This window comes from Gadus macrocephalus, chromosome 2, assembly GCF_031168955.1.
Source record: "Gadus macrocephalus chromosome 2, ASM3116895v1".
Lineage (NCBI taxonomy): Eukaryota > Metazoa > Chordata > Actinopteri > Gadiformes > Gadidae > Gadus > Gadus macrocephalus.
In genome coordinates this window covers 21,114,780-21,140,539 of record NC_082383.1, presented here as the reverse complement: position 1 = coordinate 21,140,539, position 25,760 = coordinate 21,114,780, and the positions used below count along the sequence as shown (strand labels likewise).

Sequence of the window (25,760 nt, the reverse complement as noted above, 5' to 3'; positions counted from 1 at the left end):
CATTTAATATATATATACGTTTATGTATGTTTTTCTTCAACTTATTCTATTGGAAAATACATCAAAATTATTGATTTATGCTTCAGCATATTTTTGCCATTTCCAAAAGAATGTATACCCAAACATTCCGTCCCCGTGACGACGTCGCCGCGGCGCCTCTGGCCAGCGGAACGCGGTTGCCCTCTGACATCACGGGGCCACGATCCTCTACATAAGACAATAATAATAATAACCTTTATTTATGCAGTGCTTTTCTACACAGAGCTACAAAGTGCTTTACAGATAGAAAGAAAGAAAGCAAAACAACCAAACAAAAATAAATGTCTAGGAATAACTATCACAGGTCTTTTTTTTTTTTTTTTTTTACAATTAGAAAAAAAAAATACAATCAATGAAAAGTGTACCAGGCAAAACATAGAAAATAACATTTAACTCCAATAAACCCTTTAAAGGGTGCAGGTGGGACTTAAGGAGGGACTTCCTAAGCAGCTAACCTTATTTTTTCAGGCGATGCATTCCAAAGCTTTGGGGCTAACACAGAAAAAGACCCGTCCCCTTTAGCAGCTAGCCGGGACTCAGGAATAATGAGTCAAATATAAGTCACCGCTCCTCAGTGCCGTGCTCAGTGGTGATCAGAGAGCGGAGCGATGAGCGTTACCTGGTGATCAGAGAGCGAGCACAGCGGCCAGTGAGCCAAGTTAGCAAAGAGCGAGGGAAGTATGGAGAGGAGAGGGGCGAGGACACATTAACGGTGACGATCTCCTCCGACAGGAGGAAGAGGCCACCCCCGATCCGGTCTCCTCCTCCCCCTCTCCGGACCCCCCCCCGCCCCATCAGGTCTCCACCTCGTCTCAACAGAAAGAACGCCTGAGACAGGTGAGGAAGGAGAGGACACCACCACGGACACGGAGCGACTGAGACGTCTTTGTGTTTCCTGTCGTGGGTCTTCAGTGTCGGTTCGTGTTTGACTCGAAGAGTTCCTGATGCCGTGCGTTTGTGTCCTAGGTGGTGATCAGATGGATGGAGGCAAACGAAGAGGCGAATGACCCCGGACCGAGGCCAGACCCCCCCGGACCAGGGCCAGACCCCCCCAGACCAAGGCCAGACCGCCCCGGACCATGGCCGGGCCGCCCCGGACCATGGCCGGGCCGCCCCGGACCAAGGCCAGACCACCCCGGACCAGGGCCAGACCGCCCCGGACCAAGGCCAGACCGGCAATGAACCTGGTGAGTTTGCGCATTGTTGTTTTTACCTGTTTGTGTGTGTTTACCTGTTTGTGTGTGTGTTTACCTGTTTGTGTGCGTGTTTACCTGCTTGCGTGTGTGTGTGTGTGTAGCTGCTTGTATGTGTGTAGCTGTTGTATGTGTGTGTGTGTAGCTGCTTGTATGTGTGTGCGTGCGCGCAACTGCTTGTGTGTGCGCGCATGTGTGTGTGTGCGCGCGTGTGTGCGTGCGTGCGTGCAAGTGTGTGTGCGTGTTATACGTCAGTATAATCACAAAACACTGACTGAGCGACTCTCACACTCACGTCACTAAAACAGACCCCATAGCAGCAACAAACACACAGCAGCCACTATGGTCGTCACTAAACACAGTTCTGTCGTTCACTTCTGACAGAACCCCAACACCAGGGAGAAGGCTCAGGCCCTTTGGTGGCCTGGCTGCCTCCGACCGCAGACGGGCCCCCCAGGAAGGACCTGGCCCAGGTCGTGGGGAACCTGAAGGTCCGGGTGAAGGGGGTCAGGAAGCTGAGGGCGAAAACAGCAACCATGGACCCAGGCCAGACCGCCCAGGACCCAAACCAGCTCCCCAATGTGCCTGGTGAGCTGGCTGCATTGTGTTTGCCTGCTTGTGTGTGTGTTTACCTGCTTGTGTGTGCGTGTTTACCTGCTTGTGTGTGCGTGTTTACCTGCTTGTGTGTGTGTTTACCTGCTTGTGCGTGTGTTTACCTGCTTGTGTGTGTGTTTACCTGCTTGTGTGTGTGAGTTTACCTGCTTGTGTGTGTGTTTACCTGCTTGTGTGTGTGTTTACCTGCTTGTGTGTGTGTTTACCTGCTTCTGTGTGTGTGTTTACCTGCTTGTGTGTGTGTTTACCTGCTTGTGTGTGTGTTTACCTGCTTGTGTGCGTGTTTACCTGCTTGTGTGTGTGTTTACCTGATTGTGTGTGTGTTTACCTGCTTGTGTGTGTGTTTACCTGATTGTGTGTGTGTGTTTACCTGCTTGTGTGTGTGTTTACCAGACAGCCCCCCCACAAAGGCCCTGGCCCAGGTCATGGGGAACCTGAGGCTCCGGGTGAAGGGCTTCAAAAAGCTGAGGGTTCAACCAGCGACCACCTCCCGGCTTGATGAGGAGAAGCCTTTGGGCCGCCCTTCAGGCCGGAGCCCCTTCCCTGGCCAGACCGCCCCGGACCAAGGCCAGACCGCCCCGGACCGAGGCCAGACCGCCCCGGACCGAGGCCAGACCGCCCCGGACCGAGGCCAGACCGCCCCGGACCGAGGCCAGACCGCCCCGGACCAAGGCCAGACCGCCCCGGACCAAGGCCAGACCGCCCCGGACCAAGGCCAGACCGCCCCGGACCCAAGCCAGATCCCCGAGGAACCTGGTGAGTTCGCTGCATTGTTGTTTTTACCTGCTTGTGTGTGTGTTTACCTGTGTGTGTCTACCTGCTTTTGTGTGTGTGTGTGTGTGTGTGTGTGTGTGTGTGTGTGTGTGTGTGTGTGTGTGTGTGTGTGTGTGTGTGTGTGTGTGTGTGCGTGTGTGTGGTTTGCATTTATCTTATGTGATTAAGTGATTCAGTCTGAAGTATTGTTATTTTAAAATTCTAGGTCATTTGAGTTTATGCATTTATGTTTACCTTTATTTACAGTATGTTTAAAGAGGTAATTCTACACTTAAAAGAGACAGTATTTTCCTAGCTGAGGGTAAATGCTAATACTTACCTGTGGGCCCTGTAATATTAAAGTTAACATGTATTTAGGTGCCCAGCATGGCTAGTTAGACTAGTAACTGTAGAAGAGATTCTGAGTATTGTGCTAAGAGTAGCAGGTCTATTGCAAGTGTATAAGATGAATATGTATTATAAAGGGTATTGTTATTGAGAGCATGTGTTTTGGAGATGTATTAGATTAGATTATATGGGCCAGTCGCGCCGAAGTAGGACAGTACACGAAGTATAGCTAATGAATGTATGCTCCGCTAAAGAGAGCGCATCTCTAATGTAAACTGTTTATATATCCAACAGGAAATAAATGTGTTGCAGAAGAAAGAGCCAAGCTTCATTCGTATATCTGTAACACTTAGCCCATTACTGCACACCCTCTTCACCCATGACTGCTCCCCCGTTCACAACACTAACATCGTCAAATTTGCATGTGACACTACAGTGCTCGGCTTGATCCGGAACAATGATGAATCAAACTACAGGGAGGAAGTCCAGCACCTGGCAGCATGGTGCGCAAATAACAACCTTGCGCTCAACCCCACCAAAACCAAAGAACTCATTGTCGACATCGGGAAAGCAAAGGCAACCATCCACACACCGATTCACATCAACGGGGCTGAAGTAGAGCGGGTCACCAGCTTCAAGGTCCTTTAGGTTCACATTTCACAAGACTTCTCCTGGTCACACAACACTTCCACTCTGATCAAGAAAGCTCAACGACGCCTTTTCTTCCTAAGGAAACTGAAGAAAACTGAACTCTCCCCTCAGATCCTCTGGAACCTCCATCGGTGCACCGTTGAGAGCATCCTCACCCAGTGCTTCACGGTGTGGTACGGCAACAGCACAATGGATGACAGGAAAGCCCTGCAGCGAGTGGTGAAAACGGCTCAGATCGTTGGCACATCACTCCCTGCCCTCTCTGGCCTTCATCCCTCACGGTGTGTGCGGCGTCTAAGGACCACACACACCCCAGTCACGGACCGTTCTCTATCCTCCCGTCTGGGAGACGTTCCAGGAGCCTTGAGCAGGCTCAGAAATAGCTTCTTCCACAACACCATAACACTGCTCAACACTAAGACCCCACCCCTGACCCGCCACCCTCTCCTTTTGAACATGGACTATGGATCGTCTGACTACCTCTGACCACTATGCACTTTATTAATGCACTTCAACAATGCACTTTATGTGATCACACTGCATTCTATTCATGGGCTATGGACTGTGACTCCTCAGAACTCTATGCATTTAATATTAGCTTGCAATCTGTGTCTTATGTATGTTTTTATTTAAGCACTGCTAAAGGAAAAGCACTTTTTAATGACTGCACTACTGTTTAGATGTAAACTGCAATTTGTTGTACTGTTTTTCCTTACTTGTGTAATGACAATGAAGTTGAATCTCATCTAATCTAGTCTGACGTAGTCAAAATCCACATCAGCTCTTCACTGCCTGACTCCCTTGACCCGCAACGGTTCGCCTACAGGCTGAACAGGTCTTCAGGGGACCCCATCTCCCTCGCCCTCCACAAGGACCTCTCCCACCTGGACCAAAGAAACCGCACACAAACCACCGGGTTGAAGGACAGCTTGAAGGACCTTCCCCAAACAAGCACAAAATAACTTTAGGCACTATGGACATAGGTATATATAACTATTCTATCACTTTTGTTAGTTTTACTTTATCTTTATCTTAATTCATTGTATCTACTTGCTACCTGCACTGTCGAGGAGAACTGATCTTAGGACACTGGAATCTCAATGCCAGCAATGACTGCTACTGCATGTTTGCTTTTCATTTAACCAAAGTAAAGACCTTGAAGCCAGATGTTTCTCTATCTGCTCCCTCTGCCCCGCCTCCACTGAGCGCATCGTGTTACAAAGTTAGGAGCAAAAAATGGTTTCAAGGAAATGAAAGTGAAACAAAATTCCACGTCACACTGTAACAAGCTATATAATAGGAACAACCCAGTTACAGTCATTCACACTCTACCCACACACTGAGCAGGTCTGGTTTAACCCAGGGGTAAGTTATCTGTATTCTTTTGGCACCAGAAATGTGTTTGTGCATAGAATCCTTTCTGATTGAACCTGTAGGTAGGTAATAATGTAAAATGTAGTCTGGAAAAAGCTATTCAAAAGATTAAAAGAACACATACACAACTACATGCCTCTTAGGTAGAACTAAATAGAAAGTTGTGTTTTCCTCCAGAAAGTATGTTTTGTTTTAGTTTACATTGACTCGTCCAGGAATGGAAAGATTTTATAGAACAGACTATAACCAAAGTTATAGTTATATAAGTTAAAGTTATAGATCTTTTATGACCACACTGAGGTCATAAAAGATCCCATCCATGGAAGGTGCCGCCCCACCCTCGTATTCTCCCTGAGGAGGGACTTCAAGTCCTGCACTAAACTGGGAAAAGTCATACGACCCGGGTCAGGGAATAACTTAAAAAAATGTTGCACTTTTCTTCCACGGAAGTTTCTCAGTAATCCCCCTCCGCCCTTCCTCAGTGTGTTTTCAGGTTCTATACTACATCGTTGTGATTTGATCCATTCTATCTTTTATCAATGCATATATTCTCTTTTTGTAATAGTATTATTTGTAAGTATTACTACTATGACATATATTTTTTCCCTTTCGTTATTTAACAGTAAGGCCATCCTTTCTGGTCAAAGGTCTGTGTGTCTTTGTGTGTCTGTTTGTTTGCTGTGTGGGCGTGTGCGTGCACTCGCGCATGTGTGGATTCAGAGATTAAAAAAATCTAATTCCTGTCTTTCCCTGCTGTTTTCAGCTAAATAAGAATACATTTTAATGAGCGAAAGGCATTCAAAAGTGAAAGCATACCTCCACATGTTTTGTACTCTTGTCCATACGACTGTACTTGTTTTACATCTGCTCTGCAAGGCAACGTATCTTGTATTGATTCCTTCAACAGTCGCTAACGGCTATGACTGTGTTTTGCAGGCACATTCCTATTCAGAAATGTACCAACAGCAGTCCTACTCCTGGGAGGAAGATGACTTTGAGCTTCCACCAGGGGTTAAGAAAATTGGCCATAAACAGCCAAATTGCGGTCAGACCTACGTCATGTACCACGGCACCACCAAGACCATAGCAAAGGCCATCCTGAGAGAGGGGTTCCGCCAGTCTGCGGACGGGATGCTGGGCCGTGGCGTCTACCTCAGCCGTGACCTGAACAAGGCCAGCAGGTATCCCATCGACCCTAAGCTGCCTGACTCAGAGCGGGTGGTGATCAGGGTGAGGGTCAACGTGGGGAACGTGATCGCAATTGACCGCCAGCGCCATCCTCGCCAGAAGAACTGGCACGATAGCCGGTACGGGGAGGTTTTCGACACTGCCTGGTGCCCCCCGGACTGCGGCATGACGCCGAGCGGCATGGAGGAGGACTGCGTCTGGGACCCCAACCGCATCAAGATAGACAAGTGTATCACCCCGACCCCTATGGCTGGGCCAAAGCCCGGCCATTCATTCTAGAAATAAAGTGGGAGCACACCTGTTGTTGAAGGTAAAAATATGAGAACATTAAACAAATTCGGCCAAAGTTCTGCTTCTTGATACATTTTAATTTGTTATAGCTCATGTTTTCACTGTTATTCTGATAAACATCTATAAAATAAATTTGGTAAAAAAAAGTTTTGAGTCCGAAGTTTTTCCGATGCATAGCAAAGGAAAACAGCCGAATAAGAACAAGAATGTTGGTTGGTGATCAGGAGGAGGTCACAAGGCATTTTACGTAGGTTTTTCATCAGCAGTTTAATTTGAATCCTAATTTACATTTAGGGCCTTTAGCCTTTTACACACACACACACACACACACCACACACACACACACACACACACACACACACACACACACACAAACACACACACACACACACACACACACACACACACACACACACACACACACACACACACACACACACGCCCAGTGGTCCTGTGGTCCTCTGTCCAGAGCCTTTCTGGGATATGGCAGCTTTCCACTCTTACCCTCAGCAGGAGAAAGGTGGACGGCAGTAGGGCCGAATCCCGTTTCTTTGCTCCTATCAAAATCTCAACCCTAGACCTTGATGTTGTGCGTTCACGCTCAGCGAGTCATGTCCCGAATGCCATTTTAGGGTAGTGTAATAATGGGTAAGGGGGAGGGCTAACATCCCCTACAAGTTAAGATTTTCGATGGCCAACCTTGCAACGCTACAGTTGTGACTTGCTCTCGCAATACCGTGCGAGAAAATGGATGACTCTGCATGTATACTCACTGACTGTGATGTCGTTTTTTCTTTTATAAACCAGTGTATTTTTTCATTTTTTTTGGTAACGCGTTACAAAGTAAGTAACGAGTAAATACAGTTACGCCTGTACTTTTTCATGTAAAAAGTAAAGTTACGCTTTACAACTGAAGATATCGGCGCAACGTTACTTTTCCCAGGGACAGATTTGACAGCCATACTGCCTTCTTAGGCAGTATGCTATTGCGCAAGCACGCAGGTGCGCAGCAAGTGCGCCTGCGTGCTTGCGTTATAGTCCCTTCACGAGCTCTCAGAGATAACAAACGCGTCACTGTTTACCTGTGTAAGGACATGGTTCCCTTTCAAAATGTCGATAGAAAGGGCTTTAAAGAGGTCAAAATACTCAAGCCCAGGTTCGCATTACCTGCCTGCACACACTTCATCCAAATTGAGACGCCAAAACGGCCACACCACCATGAACAAGCCCGATCTAGTCTGATCTCAGAAGCTAAGCATGGTCGGGCCCGGTTGGTACTTGGAGGGGAGACCGCCTGGGAACACCAGGGGCTGTAAGCGGTGTCGGGTGCTGGCCAATAGGGGGCACTCTTCCCTCTGGCCTTAACATCACTCCCGATGCCCCAGTGCAGTGACGGGGACACTGTGCTGTGGAAGGCGCCGACCTTCGGAGGAGACGTTAAAACCGAGGCCCTGACTGACTGAGCTCATAAAATATCCCAGGGCACTTATCGCAAAGAGTAGCGGTTTCCCCGGTGTGCTGGCTAAAACTACCCAACCAGGCTCATTCAAACTGGCCCCCTAATCATCCTCCTGTATAACCCTACTTGTGCAATGACAATAAAGTTGAATCTAATCTAATCTAGTCTGACGTAGTCAAAACCCACATCACCTCTTCACTGCCTGACTCCCTGGACCCGCTACAGTTCGCCTACAGGCCGAACAGGTCTTCAGAGGACCCCATCTCCCTCGCCCTCCACAAGGGCCTCTCCCACCTGGACCAAAGAAACCGCACACAAACCACCGGGTTGAAGGACAACTTGAAGGACACCCCCCCCCCCCCCCAACAAGCACAAAATAACTTTAGGCACTATGGACATAGTTATATATAACTATTCTATCACTTTTGTTAGATTTACTTTATCTTTATCTTAATTCATTGTATCTACTTGCTACCTGCACTGTCGAGGAGAACTTATCTTAGGACACTGGAATCTCAATGCCGGCAATGACTGCAACTGCATGCTTGCTTTTCATTTGACCAAAGTAAAGACCTTGAAGCCAGATGTTTCTCTATCTGCTCCCTCTGCCCCGCCTCCACTGAGCGCACCGTGTTACAAAGTTAGGAGCAAAAAATGGTTTCAAGGAAATGAAAGTGAAACAAAATTCCACGTCACACTGTAACGAGCTATATAATAGGAACAACCCAGTTATAGTCATTCACACTCTACCCACACACTGAGCAGGTCTGGTTTAACCCACGGGTAAGTTATCTGTATTCATTTGGCACCAGAAATGTGTTGGTGCATTATAGAATCCTTTTTGATTGAACCTGTAGGTAGGTAATAATGTAAAATGTTGTCTGGAAAAAGCTATTCAAAAGATTAAAAGAACACATACACAACTACATGCCTCTTAGGTAGAACTAAATAGAAAGTTGTGTTTTCCTCCAGAAAGTATGTTTTGTTTTAGTTTACATTGACTCGTTGTCCAGGAATGGAAAGATTTTATAGAACAGACTATAACCAAAGTTATAGTTATATAAGTTAAAGTTATAGATCTTTTATGACCTCACTGAGGTCATAAAAGATCCCATCCATGGAAGGTGCCGCCCCACCCTCGTATTCTCCCTGAGGAGGGACTTCATGTCCTGCACTAAACTGGGAAAAGTCATACGACCCGGGTCAGGGAATAACTTAAAAAAATGTTGCACTTTTCTTCCACGGAAGTTTCTCAGTAATCCCCCTCCGCCCTTCCTCAGTGTGTTTTCAGGTTCTATACTACATCGTTGTGATTTGATCCATTCTATCTTTTATCAATGCATATATTCTCTTTTTGTAATAGTATTATTTGTAATTATTACTACTATGACATATATTTTTTCCCTTTCGTTATTTAACAGTAAGGCCATCCTTTCTGGTCAAAGGTCTGTGTGTCTTGGTGTGTCTGTTTGTTTGCTGTGTGGGCGTGTGCGTGCACTCGTGCATGTGTGGATTCAGAGATTAAAAAAATCAATTTCCTGTCTTTCCCTGCTGCTTTTCAGCTTAATAAAAATACATTTTAACGAGCGAAATGTATTCAAAAGTGAAAGTATACCTCCACATGTTTTGTACTCTTGTCTATACGACTGTACTTGCTTTACATCTGCTCTGCAAGGCAACGTCTCTTATGTTGATTCCTTCAACAGTCGCTAACGGCTATGACTGTTTTGCAGGCACATTCCTATTCAGAAATGTACCAACAGCAGTCCTACTCCTGGGAGGAAGATGACTTTCAGCTTCCATCTGGGGTTAAGAAAATTGGCCATGAACAGCCAAACTGCGGCCAGACCTACGTCATGTACCACGGCACCACCAGGACCAATGCAACGGCCATCCAGAAAGAGGGGTTCCGCCAGTCTGCGGGCGGGATGCTGGGCCGTGGCGTCTACCTCAGCCGTGACCTGAACAAGGCCGGAGCGTATCCCATCGACCCTACTCTACCTGACTCCCAGCGGGTGGTGTTCAGGGTGAAGGTCAACGTGGGGAACGTGATCGCGATTAACTACCAGGGCCATCCTCGCCAGAATAACTGGCACGATAGCCGGTACGGGGAGGTCTTCGACACTGCCTGGTGCCCCCCGAACTGCGGCATGACGAGGAGCGGCTTGGAGGAGGACTGCGTCTGGGACCCCAGCAGCATCAAGATAGACAGGTGTATCTCACCAACCCCTAGGGCTGGGCAAATGCCCGGCCATCCATTCTATAAATAAAATGGGAGCACACCTGTTGTTGAAGTTAAAAATATGAGAACATTAAACAAATTCGGCCAAAGTTCTGCTTCTTGATACATTAGAATTTTTTATAGCTCATGTTTTCACTGTTTTTATTCCGATAAACATTTATAAAATAAATTTGGTAAAAAAAAGTTTGGAGTCCGAAGTTTTGTCCGATGCATAGCAAAGGAAAACAGCTGAATAAGAACAAGAATGTTGGTTGGTGATCAGGAGGAGGTCACAAGGCATTTTACGTAGGTTTTTCATCAGCAGTTTAATTTGAATCCTAATTTACATTTAGGGCCTTTAGCCTTTTACACACACACTCACACACACACACACACACACACACACACACACACACACACACACACACACACACACACACACACACACACACACACACACACACACACACACACACACACACTCACAGTGCTCCTGTGTGGTCCTCTGTCCAGAGCTTTCCACTCTTACCCTCAGCAGGAGAAATGTGGACGACAGTAGGGCCGAATCCTGTTTCTTTGCTCCTAGCAAAATCTCGCTGTTGTGCGTTCATGCACAGCGAGTCACGTCCCGAAAGCCATTTTAGGGTAGAGTAAGGGGTAAGGGGGAGGGCTAACATCCCCTCCAAGTTAAGATTTTTGATGGGCAACCTTGCAACGCTACAGTTGTGACTTGCTCTCGCAATACCTTGCGAGAAAAAGGATGACTCTGCATGTATACGCACTGACTGTGATGTCATCTTTTCTTTTATAAACCAGTGTATTTTTTCATTTATTTTGGTACCGCGTTACAAAGTAAGTAACGAGTAAATACAGTTACGCCTGTACTTTTTCATGTAGAAAGTAAAGTTACGCTTAACAACTGAAGATATCGGCGCAACGTTACTTTTCCCAGGGACAGATTTGACAGCGATCCTGCCTTCTCAGGCGGTATGCTATTGCGCAAGCACGCAGGTGCGCAGCAAGTGCGCCCGCGTGCGCCTGCGTGCTTGCGTTATAGTCCCTTCACAAGCTCTCATTCCACACCGTACGAGACAGATGCTGGTAGCGTGAAGCTGTCTCTGCATCTCAGACATCGCTTCCGCACGCATTTTCCAAAGCCAGTCCTTACGACAAAAGAATCCAGCGGTGGAACGAGATAAGAAACGCGTCACTGTTTACCTGTGTAAGGGCTTTAAAGAGATGTTCAAAACACTCAAACCCAGGATCGCATTACCGGCCCGCACACTGTCGTGGCAACTTCTCTATAAGAGTTTGCATCTAAGACAGATGAGATATTTAGATGCAAAAAGCACACCATACTGTAGACAATTGGTTGTTATATATATATATATATATGTAATAAAAGTACGAACAAAGATGCATCACAACATGCATCAATAAACAATAAAAAACCGGCGTACATTACGATAATCTGAGGCCTCAGATGGGAGTGTTCTCGTTGCGTCTTACTTCATACTCTAAAGGTACGCACTGAGAAGTCCGCTGAGCATAGACGGATTATGACATATCGGGCCCCTGGGCACGTGGACTCCGCAGGCCCCCCCCCCCTTCCAACATAAACACACGCACCCAGAATACACACACACTTATTGGCGATAATAAGTCATTGGCCTATACCTGCAACTCAGCAGGATTTGTAGCACAGGAAAGGCAACCTCACAATAATTATACAAATAAATGCATCTTTATTGAACCAAAACAGGATAAAAAATATATATAATTTATGAAATTCTTGGCGATTTGAACGAATTTCGAATGCTCAGCTTTCAACCACAAATAAAAACGACTTAAAGCAACTCAATACGAACAGTTCCTTACATTAATTGATAGTAATGCATTTCACCTATGAAATGCATTTTTTCCGGGCTCTGTTCCATGCAAAATCCTCCACGATATCATAAAAGTTCTGTACATTGGTAAGGTCGCTCTCAATTGCCATGAGAGAAAGTGCCTTGAGGCGTTTTTGTGACATTTTCATCATCAGTTCATTTTTTATCCTGGACAGAAGAGAGAATGACCGCTCCCCTTCGCAATTACTGACGGGCAGAGTCAGAAAAAGCCATAGTACTAAATAGGCCTACACATTTGGAAACATAGATTGCAGTCCACAATCGAGTATAATTCGTAGCAGTCCTTTTGGGGTTGCATCACCTCCAGGCTTGTTAAATGATCTGAACTGAATAAATTCATTGCTTCAACGCTCCACTTAGTTCGCTGTTGCTCCATGTTTAAATGACAGTGTCTTGTTCGTGACCGGTCTCAAATTCACAAACTGAAATAGTGCCCCCTATTGATCTTTTTATTAATTTATTTACTCAGTAGTAATAGGCCTACTATTGCTTTTTTCGCTTGAATTTTTGTATTTCTCTACTGATTGCTTTGACAATGCAACATTAAACAGTGTTGCAACATTAAACAGTGCAACATTAAACAGTGGGGCCCTGGGCCCCACTGTTAGTAACTTGTGGGGCGGCTCAGGGGGGCCCAAGGGCCCCACTGTTAGTAACTTGTGGGGCGGCTCAGTTTACTTCAGTTACTAACAGTGGGGCCCAGGGCCCCACTGTTAGTAACTTGTGGGGCCCTGGACCCCACTGTTAGTAACTTGTGGGGCGGCTCAGGGGGGCCCAAGGGCCCCCCTGAGCCCTTGGGCCCCTGGGCATGTGCCCGGTGTGCCCGTGCAGTAATCCACCCATGCCGCTGAGAAGCTAAAGTCAGGAGCTTTCATACACTTAGATCGGAGCCTTGAGGGCAGTTGGCCCCCAATAAACCAAAAGCCTTTGTTAACCAGATGTTAATCTATGGATTGAAGTTTCTTCAGAGGTTAAGAAGGTGGTTGAGGCTGTTCCTTATCACCCTTTGCTTCTCTACGCTCCCCAGGGGGTCAAGTAAAACAGGCCCAAACCAAACTACAGACAACACGGAAACGGAATGTGAAACCAGATTAAATCACATGAAACACTAAGAATTACATTTTAGACGACCCTGAACGTAACATGTAGATTTTCCATCACAACACACTTCATCCAAATTGAGACGCCAAAACGGCCACACCACCATGAACAAGCCCGATCTAGTCTGATCTCAGAAGCTAAGCATGGTCGGGCCCGGTTAGTACTTGGAGGGGAGACCGCCTGGGAACACCAGGGGCTGTAAGCGGTGTCGGGTGCTGGCCAATAGGGGGCACTCTTCCCTCTGGCCTTAACATCACTCCCGATGCCCCAGTGCAGTGACGGCGACACTGTGCTGTGGAAGGCGCCGACCTTCGGAGGAGACGTTAAAACCGAGGACCTGACTGACTGAGCTCATAAAAGATCCCAGGGCACTTATCGCGTAGAGTAGAGGTAGGGGTTTCCCCGGTGTCCTGGCTAAAACCGCCCCACCAGGCTCATTCAAACCGGCCCCCTAATCATCCTCCTGTATAATCGGCTGACTCATTAATTCCCTCACTCTCCACCTCCACCCCCTGGTGTGTGGTGAGCGTTCTGGCGCAGATTGGCTGCGGTGCATCACCCAAGTGGGTGCTACACCCTGGTGGTGGTGAGTGAGGTCCCCCCCCTTCACTTTAAAGCGTCTTTGAGTGTCTAGAAAAGCGCAACATGAATTCAATCAATGTTAATTATTATTATTAAAACTACGGCAAGAGAAAAGATTTTGCAATTTTTCTATGCAGTTTTGCTGCCTAACCAGTATTTTACCCCTTCAGAAGCATTTATATTGAAATTAGAAGATACAATTAATATACTGTGATATAATACCATCTACGGCTATGCCTCAAATCATACCGTGATATACATTTTAGTCCATACCGTACAGCTCTACCAGGACCCCTGCCCACTGGAAACATCTTGAACAGAGGTGTGTAAATCCTTAAAAACAGCAAAAAGCAGGAAATAGTACCTGGCACTAAAAAATGCCCCCTGGCCTGGAAAGTATCCATGGAAGAGTACTCATGGTGTGTGCAGACCAGCTGGCAGATGAATTCACGGACACCTTCAACACATCCCTACTCCAATCTGTAGTCCCCACATGTTTCAAAAGGACCATCATTGTCACATAATAAAGACTTGACTTGACTGTCCCCAAGAAAGCAAAAGCCCTCAGTTGAATGGACTTCCGCCCCCCGGCACTCACATCCGTCATCATGAGGTGCTTCGAGCTGCTAGTCAGAACCCAAATCACCTCTTCACTGCCTGACTCCCTGGAGCCACTGCAGTTCGCCTACAGGCCGAACAGGTCTTCAGAGGACCCCATCCCCCTCCCAACTGCCCTCTCCATCCTGGACTAGCTGAAACCGTTCATGAACCGCCAGGTTCAAGGACAGCATCTGCCCACAAACGATTAGAACGATGGAGGGCGATGATTAGAACAAACGATAAGACTATCGAACTCTGTACTGTGATCCCCCCTCCACGCCCCAAAGCAGCACAAAATAACCGTAGGCACTATGGACAGAGGTATACATAACTATATATATATATATATATATATATATATATATATATATATATATATATATATATATATATATATATATATATATATAACTATTCTATCGCTCGTGTTAGTTTTACTTTATTTTTTATGCACCCAGATGTGCATTTTATTTTTATAAATCTTTTTATTGAAATACCAAGAGTAGTTACAATGACTTATCAGCAAGGTTACATTTTTCTTCTTTATTTTTTTTTTACACACACAAAACACTCCCCACCCAACTTTCCCCCCGCCCCGACTGAACCAAAATAATATTAAGCAAATAATGAACGAAGAGAAAAGGCTTAGTTACAGGTGTCTATAAAAGGATACACCGAATTAAAATTAAAACACCCCAGATGTGTGTCTGTGTGCTCCCTCTGCCCCGCCTCCACTTGCAGCATCCTGTTCGAAGTTTGTCGGGTAAAAATAACGGAAATGAAACCCTGTTATAGTCACACTCTACCCACACACTGAGCAGGTCTGGTTTAACCTACGGGTAAGTTATTTGTATTCTTTTGGCGCCAGAAATTTGTTTTGTCGTTTGAATTGTGAATGTAAAATCGAATCTGGAAAAAGCTATACGAAAGAGTAAAAGACTACATACACAACTACATGCCTCTTAGGAAGGCCAAAATAGAAAGTTGTGTTTTCCTCCAGAAAGAATCTTCTGTTTTAGTTTACATTGACACATTGTCGAGAGATGGAACAATTTTAAAGATCTGATTCTGATCGTGGAAGGTGCCTCCCCACTCTAATATTCTCCCTGGATGAGGGACCTCATGTACTGCAGAACAAAAAAGAAAAATGCACATAAAATGCGCACTTTTCTTCCACTTAGGTTTCTCAGTAATCTCCCTCCCCCCTTCCCCAGAGTATTGTTCATACTACGTCGTTGTGATTTGATCCATTCTCTTTTATCAATGAATATATTCTCTTTTTGTAGTAGTATAATTTGTAAGTATTACTATTATTACATTTTTTCACTTTCGTAATTTATCAGTAAGGTCATCCCTTCTGATCAGAGGTGTGTGTGTCTTTGTGTGGCTGTTTGTTTGTGTGGGTGTGTATGTATGTGTGTGTGTTCACATGCGCTTGTTTGGATTCAGAAATTAAAAATCTAATTCCTGTCAATCCCTGCTGTTAACAGTAAAATTAAAATAAATGTTAACGAGAGAAAGGTATTCAAAAGTGAAAGTATACCTCCACATGATTTGTACGGTTGTCTATACTAAGGTACTTGCTTTACATCTGCTCTGCAAGGCAACGTCTCTTGTGTTGATTCCTTCAACAGTCACTAACGGCTATGACTGTGTTTTGCAGGCACATTCCTGTTCAGAAATGTACCAACAGCAGTCCTACTCCTGGGAGGAAGATGACTTTCAGCTTCCATATGGAGTTGAGAAATGTGGCCATAAACAGCCAAATTGCGGTCGGACCTACGTCATGTACCACGGCACCACCAGGACCATAGCAACGGCCATCCTGAGAGATGGGTTCCGCCAGTCTGCGGGCGGGATGCTGGGCCGTGGCGTCTACCTCAGCCGTGACCTGAAAAAGGCCAGCAGGTATCCCATCGACCCCAGTCTACCTGACTCAGAGCGGGTGGTGTTCAGGGTGAAGGTCAACGTGGGGAACGTGATCGCGATTAACCACCAGCGCCATCCTCGCCAGAAGAACTGGCACGATAGCCGGTACGGGGAGGTCTTCGACACAGCCTGGTGCCCCCCGGACTGCGGCATGACGAAGAGCGGCTTGGAGGAGGACTGCGTCTGGGACCCCAACCGCATCAAGATAGACAGGTGTATCGCTCCGACCCCTATGGCTGGGCCAAAGCCCGGCCATCGCTTCTATAAATAAAGTGGGAGCACACCTGTTGTTGAAGTTAAAAGTATGAGAACATTAAACAAATTCGGCCAAGTTCTGCTTCTTGATACAGTTGTATTATTAATATATCATGTTTTCACTGTCATTCCCGAAAAACAATTCTAAAATAAATTTGGTAAAAAAATGTTTTGAGTCCGAAGTTTTGTCCGACGCATAACAAAGGAAAACAGTCGAATAAGAACGAGAATGTTGGTTGGTGATCAGCAGGAGGTCACAAGGCATTTTACGTAGGTCAGCAGTTTAATTTGAATCCTATTTTATATTTAGGTTCTTTAGCCTTTTTCACTCACACACACACACACACACACACACACACACACACACACACACACACACACACACACACACACACACACACACACACACACACACACACACACACACACACACACACACAGTCTCCTGTGTGGTCCTCTGTCCAGAGCCTTTCTCGGATATCGCAGCTTTCCACTCTTACCCTCAGCAGGAGAAATGTGGACGGCAGTAGAGTCGAATCCTGTTTCTTTGCTCCTAGCAAAATCTCGCTGTTGTGCGTTCACGCACAGCGAGTCATGTCCCGAAAGCCATTTTAGGGTAGTGTCAGGGGTACTGACATCCTAACATCCCCTCCAAGTTAAGATTTTCGATGGGCAACCTTGCAACGCTACAGTTGTGACTTGCTCTCGCAATACCGTGCGTGAAAATGGATGACTCTGCATGTATACGCACAGACTGTGATGTCGCTTTTTCTTTTATAAACCAGTGTATTTTTTAATTTATTTTGGTAACGCGTTACAAAGTAAGCAACGAGCAAATACAGTTACGCCTGTACTTTTTCATGTAAAAAGTAAAATTACGCTTAACAACTGAAGATATCGGCGCAACGTTACTTTTCCCAGGGACAGATTTGACAGCGATACTGCCTTCTCAGGCAGCATGCTATTTCGCAAGCACGCAGGTGCGCCTGCGTGCTTGCGGAATAGTCCCTTCATGAGCTCTCATTCCACACCGTACGAGACAGATGCTGGTAGCGTGAAGCTGTCCCTGCATCTCAGACATCTCTTCAGCAGGCATTTTCCAAAGCAAGTCCTTACGACAAAAAAAGCCAGCGGTGGAACGAGATAACAAACGCGTCACTGTTTACCTGTGGAAGGACATGGTTCTCTCTCAAAATGTCGATAGAAAGGGCTTTAAAGAGATGTTCAAAACAGTCAATCCCAGGTTCGCATTACCTGCCCGCACACACTTCATCCAAATTGAGACGCCAAAACAGCCACACCACCATGACCATGAACAAGCCCGATCTAGTCTGATCTCGGAAGCTAAGCATGGTCGGGCCTGGTTAGTACTTGGATGGGAGACCGCCTGGGAGTACTAGGTGCTGTAAGTGGTGTCGGGGCTGGCCAATAGGTGGCACTCTTCCCTCTGGCCTTAACATCAATCCCGATGCCCCAGTGCAGTGACGGCGACACTGTGCTGTGGAAGGCGCCGACCTTCGGAGAAGGCGTTAAAACCGAGGTCCTGACTCACTGAGGTCATAAAAGATCCCAGGGCACGAGAGAAAAGTATTCAAAAGTGAAAGTATACCTCCACATGTTTTGTACGGTTGTCTATACTACTGTACTTGCTTTAGGGTGCACTCACACTAGTTCATCTGGCCGTGGACGTTGGCCGTTTCTACACCTAACCGTGCTCAACTGGCCCCATTGTTCTCTGGCCTGCATTCACACTAGGCCATCTGGCCGTGGCCGTTGGCCGTCGCAACTGTTCTTGTACATACGTCATCACGTCGTAACACGTCATCACCAAGCGTCCGCTGCATGGACCATAATAAAGTCTGCCGCCAGTCAGAGTTTTAACAGCAACGGACAACAACACAGAGAACACAGAGTCTTTTGCTTATTTGGAGCCGTTTTAACTTTGTCCCGACACTGGGCCATTGTTCGGTGGTGTCCTCGCCTTTGCATATGGTCGCGGATTCTCCCAAATACATCGGAATTCTTGTGGGTCTTCTCCAACTGTGCCTGAATAGCATCGTCTGCCCAAATGGCTAACAGACACTCGACTTCTCTATGGGACCAACGTGAACCAACAGTTGAACCGCTTGACGCCATGTTTACCGTTTAATGGGAAAGAAGGCTCGTCGCCTTTATTATGTCCGTGGTCGTCGCATGGACTATACGTCATCCATCTCAGGTTGCGTAGCCGTGCGTGTGCACGTGTCGGCTCATTAGCATCTGTACCGTGGTGGCCCGTACCGTAGCAGCACACCTCTCCCAAGTGGCCAAGTTGGCCTGGCCTGGCCAGACTGGCCACTCACACTGGCAGATTTGAGCACGGTTAGGTGTGAAAACGGCCACGGCCACGGCCAGATGGCCTAGTGTGAGTGCACCCTTACATCTGCTCTGCAAGGCAACGTCTCTTGTGTGGATTCCTATCACAGTCACTAATGATTATGAATGTGTTTTGATGTGATATTTTTAGGCTTTCAGTAGAAAAGGATCCAATTGCAGACAGAACGCATGGTTTCAAATACTTTCTCTGAGTTTATTACCAGCAAGGCATAGGTAACATACTGGCACGCTCCGACAGAGACAGAAGGGCACACTAAGCTTAAATACCTACAAACCAAGCAACACACTTTAGCAACAGGTGTGTTCACAAAGAGGCAGCAATTCAAATCAAGACAGGAGTAGCAGGGTGTAGTCAAAAGTACATGGCAATCCAAAACAAACAGAAAAGCTCATGACACCACCAACTGACCTACAAAATGTAAGTAAAAGCACATGTTGCCGGAAAAACAGGAACTTCAATATCAGGATCCCTTACAGATATGTTTTGCAGGCACATTCCTATTCAGAAATGTTCCATCAGCAGTCTTACTCCTGGGAGGAAGATGACTTTCAGGTTCTATCTGGGATTGAGAAAATTGGCAATGAAAAGCCAAATTGCGGTCAGACCTACGTCATGTACCACGGCACCACCAGGACCAATGCAACGGCCATCCTGAGAGAGGGGTTCCACCAGTCTGCGGACGGGATTCTGGGCTGTGGCGTCTACCTCAGCTGTGACCTGAACAAGGCCAGGTATCCCATCAACACTCCTGACTCAGAGCGGTCGGTGTTAATGGTGGAGATTAACGTTGGGAACGCGATCGCGATTGGTAACCACCAGGGCCATCCTTGCCAGAAGAACTTGCACGATCGCCGGTTCAGGGAGTCTTGCGACACTGCCTGGTGCCCCCCGGACTGTGGTAGGACGATGAGCAGCATGGAGGAGGACTGCGTCTGGGACCCAAACCGCATCACGATAGTCAAGTGTATCACTCCGACCCCTTTTAGGGGACCCCTTTTAGGGGTCGGAGGGTCAGAGCCAAGGGTCGGCCTGACCATCCCTTGGGCAGGATCCCTGGAGTGGGAGCACACCTGAAGTAAGAAATATGAGAAAATCTGCCCAATTCGGCAAAAGTTCTACTTTCTGATAAATTAGAATTTTTAGAAGTTTATGTTTTTCACTGTGTCATTCCTAAAAACATTTTACAAAAATAATTTGACGTTAAAAAGTTTTTAGCCTGAAGTTTTGTCCGATGCATAACAAAGGAAAATAGTCGAATAAGTACTTTGTTGATTAGGAGGAGGTCACAAGGCATTTTACGTAGGTTTTTCATCAGCAGTTTAATTTGAATCCTAATTATGTCATGGTCTGTCTGTTTCCTTGTATTGTTTTGGTGTGTTTCCTGTTTTACTTTGGTATCTGTCTTGTTTCTCCCCATGTCCAGTCAGGTTTCCCTCCTGTGTGATTAATGCTCCCTCCCCTATTGTGTTTCAGCTGTTACTCGTTGCGTGCCCAGTGTGTGTTTGGTATTTAAGCCCTGTCTTTCTTTTGTTCCTTGTTGGATCATTTTAGTTTGTGGTGAGTTGTGTCCTGTGTTACCCGCGTCACCCGTGTTCTCGGTGTTCCTTTCCTTTTGCGTTAATAAATTATCCTTTCATTGAACTGTCTGCTATTGGGTCCTACCTGCCTGCCTGCCACCCGCTAACCGTAACAAATTAAAGGTCCCATGGCATGAAAATCTCACTTTATGAGGTTTTCTTAACATTAATATGAGTTCCCCTAGCCTGCCTATCGTCCCCCAGTGGCTAAAACATGCGTTCGTGTAAAACAAGCACTAGGTTTCCTGCTTGTCTTTGAAGAAATGGAAGCTCAGGCGCGCTGAATTGGAATGTGGCCCAATATCTCGTCATAAGGGACCAAGTTACCAAGTTACCCCCTTTCTCTGCCTTGCCCGCCAAGAGAATTTGGGCTGCCAATGAGACAATAAGCTATGACCGTGCGAGCGCCAAATGTGTGTGTGTGATTACACACACTGTAACGCAAGTGTTGTACACTTGTTACACTGTTATTTGGATAACTGTTCTGCTGTTGGTGTTATGGCGCATAACGTCTCTGGTATTTCCACAACGAGACTGTAGTTGGGGTTATCTCAGCCATGGTTGAGGAGGAATTGGGGGAAAGGAACTTTGGCTTTGACTCCCTGAAGTACATGAACTGCGACATGGAGGAGAAAGGGATTGTCTCCCACCTGAGCCCTGCTGCCTGCTGCCGAAAGGCACCACCGCCGCGAGGCATCACCGCCTGGTAGCGGGCAGCGCGCGGTTCAGTCTACTTCAGATTGATGTGGAAGTGGAAGAACCAGAGACGTCGGAGAACCCAACGCAGTCGTTCCAGCTCCAGGATTGTAACGCAGGTGTTGTACACTTCTTTGTTATCTGGATAACCGCTCAGCTGTTGGTGTTATTGGAGCATAACACGTCGGACTCTCGTCTCTGGTATTTCCACAACGAGACTCGTAGTGGGGGTTATCTCAGCCATGGTTGAGAAAGAATTGGGGGAAGGGAACTTTGGCTTTGACTCCCTGAAGTACATGAACTGCGACATGGAGGACAAAGGGATTGTCTCCCGCTAGAGCCCCGCTGCCCGCTGCCGAGGGACCACTGCCTCGGCGCTGCCCGGTGCAGGAGGCGGTGGTGCCTAAGCGCTGCCCGCTGCCGAGGCAGTGGTCCCTCGGCAGCGGGGCTGCGGCGGGAGAAAACCGCGGTCAACAACCACAGGCAACAATCCCTTTCTCCTCCATGCGATACATCCACTGTAAACAGAGCGCATGGTACCGTGGCCGCACGCTGCTCAGGGCCACACCCCCACCCTCCTCCTTGACCCACCTCTCTCGCCCTCATTTGCATTAAAGCTACCGACACCAAAACGGCGTGTTTGGGGAAAGCTCAATGTGCGAGTGGCTCGTAGTGGCTGTAATTCTGCACCACGGCTGTATTTCGGGAACGTCTTCAAATACTGTGTTAGGGGCCCACTAATACCTATATTAAAGCATCCATACAGTAGCATGCCACGGCACCTTTAACATTTAGGGCCTTTAGCAGATGCTTTTATCCAGTTTCCTCCGCAGCTCTGTGTGTGCGCGCACGCACACACGCATGCACGCACACACACACACGCGCAAACACGCACACCCAGTGCTCCTGTGTGGTCCTCCTCTGTCCAGAGCGTTTCTGGGATATCGTAGCTTTCCACTGTTACCTCAGCAGGAGAAATGTGGGCGACAGTAGGTCTCTGTGCTGAGGTGCGTGGCGGCCGCCTGCCTGTGACACTGTGGTGGAATGCTGTGTTTGTATCCTAAACACGTGCCGTCTGATTATAGCCTTGTACTTTATAGTATATTAATTCACAACCGGAAGCCAACGCCCGACACGTAAATACGGTAGGGAGGATCGGAGGCGACCGATCCGTGAGTTCAACTGGTGGTTGGCCGCGTTTCATGGGGACGCTCCAACATGTTGCGTAAAACACGTTCATGTGCGTACGCAATACGTATGCATGATGCGGAACTAGCAGATACCTCTTCACATATTCCTGCTGTCCCTTAATGTTGGCTCTTCAACGTTAATGGCATAAATAAATCTCGCTGGCAAGAGGTTAATTTTCGGGGGCCCCAATGTCCACTCTCCTCTCACTCTCTCTGTTTCTCCCTCTCTCCCTCTCTCTCTCTCTCTCTCTCTCTCTCTCTCTCTCTCTCTCTCTCTCTCTCTCTTTCTCTCTCTCTCTCCCCCCTCTCAACCTCTCTCTCCCCCTACCCCTACCACTGCAGTTCGCCTACAGGCCGAACAGGTCTTCAGAGGACCCCATCTCCCTCCAAACTGCCCTCTCCAACCTGGACTAGCTGAAACCGTACATGAACCGCCAGGTTGAAGGACAGCTTCGGCCCCCAGAATATCGAACTCTGTACTGTGATCACCCCACCACGCCCCCCTCCCCCCAAACAAGCACAAAATAACTTTAGGACACACGTATAGATATAACTGTTCTATCACTCGTGTTTGTTTTACTTTATTTTATATACTATACCCACATGTGTCTCTTCAGCAAGGTTAACATTATTTCACCACCCCCGACCCAACAGTCACCCTGATTTAGTTACAGGTGTCTATAAATAGATACTCTGTCCCTGCCTCCACTTACAGCCTCCCAGAAATTGTGTGGAGTAAAAATAAGTTGCAAGGAAGTGAAAGGGAAACAAAACAACCCGTCACACTGTAGCGAGCCATATACCAGGAGCAACCCAGTCATTCACACTCTACCAACACACTGTGCAGGTCTGGTTTAACCCACGGGTAAGTTATCTGTATTCTTTCGGCGCCAGAAATTCGTTTTTTATTTTGCATTGCGGGAGCAAATATTTGTGCATAGCATTGTTTTTGATAAACTGTGTAGGTAAGCAATTATGTAAAATATAGTCTGGAAAAAGCTATTCAAAAGAGAGCAAATACACAACTGCATGCCTGCATACATTTGATGTTTGTTTGTTTGTTTTTATTTAGATCCCCATTAGCTTTGGCAAAGCAGCAGCTATTCTTCCTGGGGTCTATCATATTTCAGTGTGACAAATACAATATAACCGCAAGCGGTGATTAACGGGGTCAAGAACACACTCATGGAAGATATAAAATTAGGAAAGATGTTGATGTTCCCCTTAATGCCATACTGTGCCTCGGCTTTCAGGTGACTAGGCTACAGAGCAACGGCCGAATGTCATGTTCAGCATAATTGTCTAATCGGGATTCAAACTCTCAAACTAAGGATCACCAGTACAAGGCATTATCCCATTGAGCCACTGACAAACCTGTAATTTAGCCTCATTCACATGGTGAAAATGTCTATTGATAAGCACACAACATCCAGAAAACTCCAAGCAAACATTTCTCAAATGAATTAAGGGCTTTCTTAAAAGCAAATACCTGAAAAATCGTGGAAATTAAACATTTGTTTTCAATAACACTAACGGAAGAAATATTAATATGACAGGGTTCATTACGAAGGAAAAATGGTTAACAAAGAAGTTTCCCTGAATGCCATACTGTGTCTTGGCAGTCAGATTCTTGGAAACTAATGAGCCGGAATGTTGACTGCCTGATGGATTTCAGGTGCTGTTCAAAGTTGTTTTTCTAAAATGACTGGGAATGACAGAATGTCTTGTTCAGCTTGTTCATATTGCTCTATTTGGGATTAGTAGTAGACCAGACTATAGAGCAGCAGTCTAAACCAAAGCCTGTAGCACTTGCCTAACAAGTTGGTGCGTTCAATATTTAGCCCACCTTTTGATTATTGATATGGCGTTTCCCATTTTAGTCACAACCATTTGCATATGTTTATCCCATGATCATTTATTGTCAATGATGACTCCTAGAAGTTTTACATCTTCTTGTTGCTTTATCAACATTTTATTTATTGTGAGATTAAGCTTTGGCTTTGGACTTAAAGAATTATTTGTACCAATTACTATGCAATTAATTTTAGACACATTCAAGATCAGTTTATTGTTATTGATCCAGTCTACCACCTTAGTCATCTCAGTGGCTAATTTCACATTTAAATCATCAACTGTTGCTGCTAAATATCGGCATACATTGAGTCATCGGCATACATTGAGATATGAGCTTTGCTTAATACAAGTGTAAGGTCATTAGTAAAATATAGAATAAAGGAGTGGCCCCAGGCAACTGCCCTGAGTCACTCCATACTTCACATTTATGATGTCAGAATAGCTTCCATTGAAGTACACCATTTGATTTCTATTACTTAAATGTGATATGTTTTGCAGGCAGATTCCTATTCAGAAATGTCCCATCAGCACCCGTTCTCCTGGGTGGAAGATGTCTTTCAGCCTCTATTTGGGGTTGAGCGAATGGGCCATGGAAAGCCAAATTGCAATAAGACCTACGTCATGTACCACGGCACCACCCGGACCAATGCAACCGCCATCCAGCGCGATGGTTTCGTACAGTCGGCGGACGGGATGCTGGGCTGTGGCGTCTACCTCAGCCGTGACCTGAACAAGGCCAGCAGGTACCCCATCGACCCGAGTCTACCTGACTCAGAGCGGGCGGTGTTAAGGGTGGAGGTCAACGTGGGGAACGTGATCGCGATTAACTACCAGGGCCATCCTCGCCAGAAGAACTGGCACGATGGTGGCTGGCTCGTGACCAGGGAGGTCTTCGACACTGCCTGGTGTCCCCCGAACTGTGGTATGACGCCAAGTGGCATGGAGGAGGACTGCGTGTGGGACCCCAGCCGCATCAAGATAGTCAAGTGTATCTCCCCGACCCAGAGGGGTCAGAGGGGTCAGAGGGGTCAGAGGGGTCAGAGGGGTCGGAGGGGTCAGAGGGGTCTGTGCAGGATCCCTTAAGTGGGAGCACACCTCATGTTGAAGTTAGAAATGTGACAAAATTTGCCCAATTCGGCCAATGTTTTGCTTTTTGGTACATTTGCATTTTTTAAATATCATATTTTTCATTGTTTCATTCCAAAAAAACATTTTATAAAAATAAATTTGGTGTAAAAAGGTTTTGAGTGAAGTTTGTCTTCTTTCGGCGCCAGAAATTTGTTTTTTTCTTTTGCATTGCGGGAGCAAATATTTGTGCATAGCATTGTTTTTGATTGAACGTGTAGGTAGGCAATTAGTGTTGGTGTTCGTTAGTGTTAGTTAGTGTTGACACCCAAGGTGACCTTGGGTGTCTTGAAAGGCGCCTCTAAATGAAATGTATTATTATTATTATTATGTAAAATGTAGTCTGGAAAAAGCTATTCAAAAGATTAGAAGACCAAATAAACAACTTCATGACTCTTAGGTAGGCCGAAATAGAAAGTTGTGTTTTTCCCCCAG

The 25,760-nt window shown here is 46.4% G+C and overlaps 2 protein-coding genes, 1 long non-coding RNA gene and 3 pseudogenes across 3 annotated transcripts in view; 5 read left to right on the top strand and 1 right to left on the bottom strand.

The window, feature by feature from the left end:
• The window catches only part of LOC132452947 (uncharacterized), a 39,026-nt gene that overhangs the window by 5,325 nt on the left and 7,941 nt on the right, over window positions 1–25,760 (bottom strand). The gene's annotated exons all lie outside the window — the stretch shown is intronic.
• LOC132452975 (uncharacterized) lies at window positions 1,106–2,751 on the top strand. The gene is made up of 3 exons (XR_009524543.1): window positions 1,106–1,226; window positions 1,617–1,820; window positions 2,238–2,751. It is a non-coding gene; the product is annotated as an uncharacterized LOC132452975 (long non-coding RNA).
• On the top strand, window positions 4,554–25,422 carry gig2e (grass carp reovirus (GCRV)-induced gene 2e). The gene is made up of 6 exons (XM_060067985.1): window positions 4,554–4,961; window positions 5,907–6,434; window positions 8,671–8,691; window positions 9,642–10,175; window positions 15,986–16,516; window positions 24,699–25,422. The coding sequence occupies exons 2-6, from the start codon at window positions 5,925–5,927 to the stop codon at window positions 25,281–25,283; spliced, it is 2,181 nt and encodes a 726-aa protein (XP_059923968.1). The 5' UTR covers window positions 4,554–4,961; window positions 5,907–5,924; the 3' UTR covers window positions 25,284–25,422.
• LOC132453114 (5S ribosomal RNA) lies at window positions 7,650–7,767 on the top strand (annotated as a pseudogene).
• Window positions 13,227–13,344, top strand: LOC132453113 (5S ribosomal RNA; annotated as a pseudogene).
• LOC132453112 (5S ribosomal RNA) lies at window positions 17,794–17,918 on the top strand (annotated as a pseudogene).

What these genes read in the sequence shown, in the direction of transcription:
- gig2e (XM_060067985.1), top strand. Translation starts at nt 5,925, where the DNA reads ATGTACCAACAGCAGTCCTACTCCTGGGAGGAAGATGACTTTGAGCTT. An exon ending in AGGTCTGGTTTAACCCACGG is followed by an intron (nt 8,692 to 9,641) that starts GTAAGTTATCTG and finishes ACTGTTTTGCAG; the next exon opens with GCACATTCCTATTCAGAAAT. An exon ending in CCGGCCATCCATTCTATAAA is followed by an intron (nt 10,176 to 15,985) that starts TAAAATGGGAGC and finishes TGTGTTTTGCAG; the next exon opens with GCACATTCCTGTTCAGAAAT.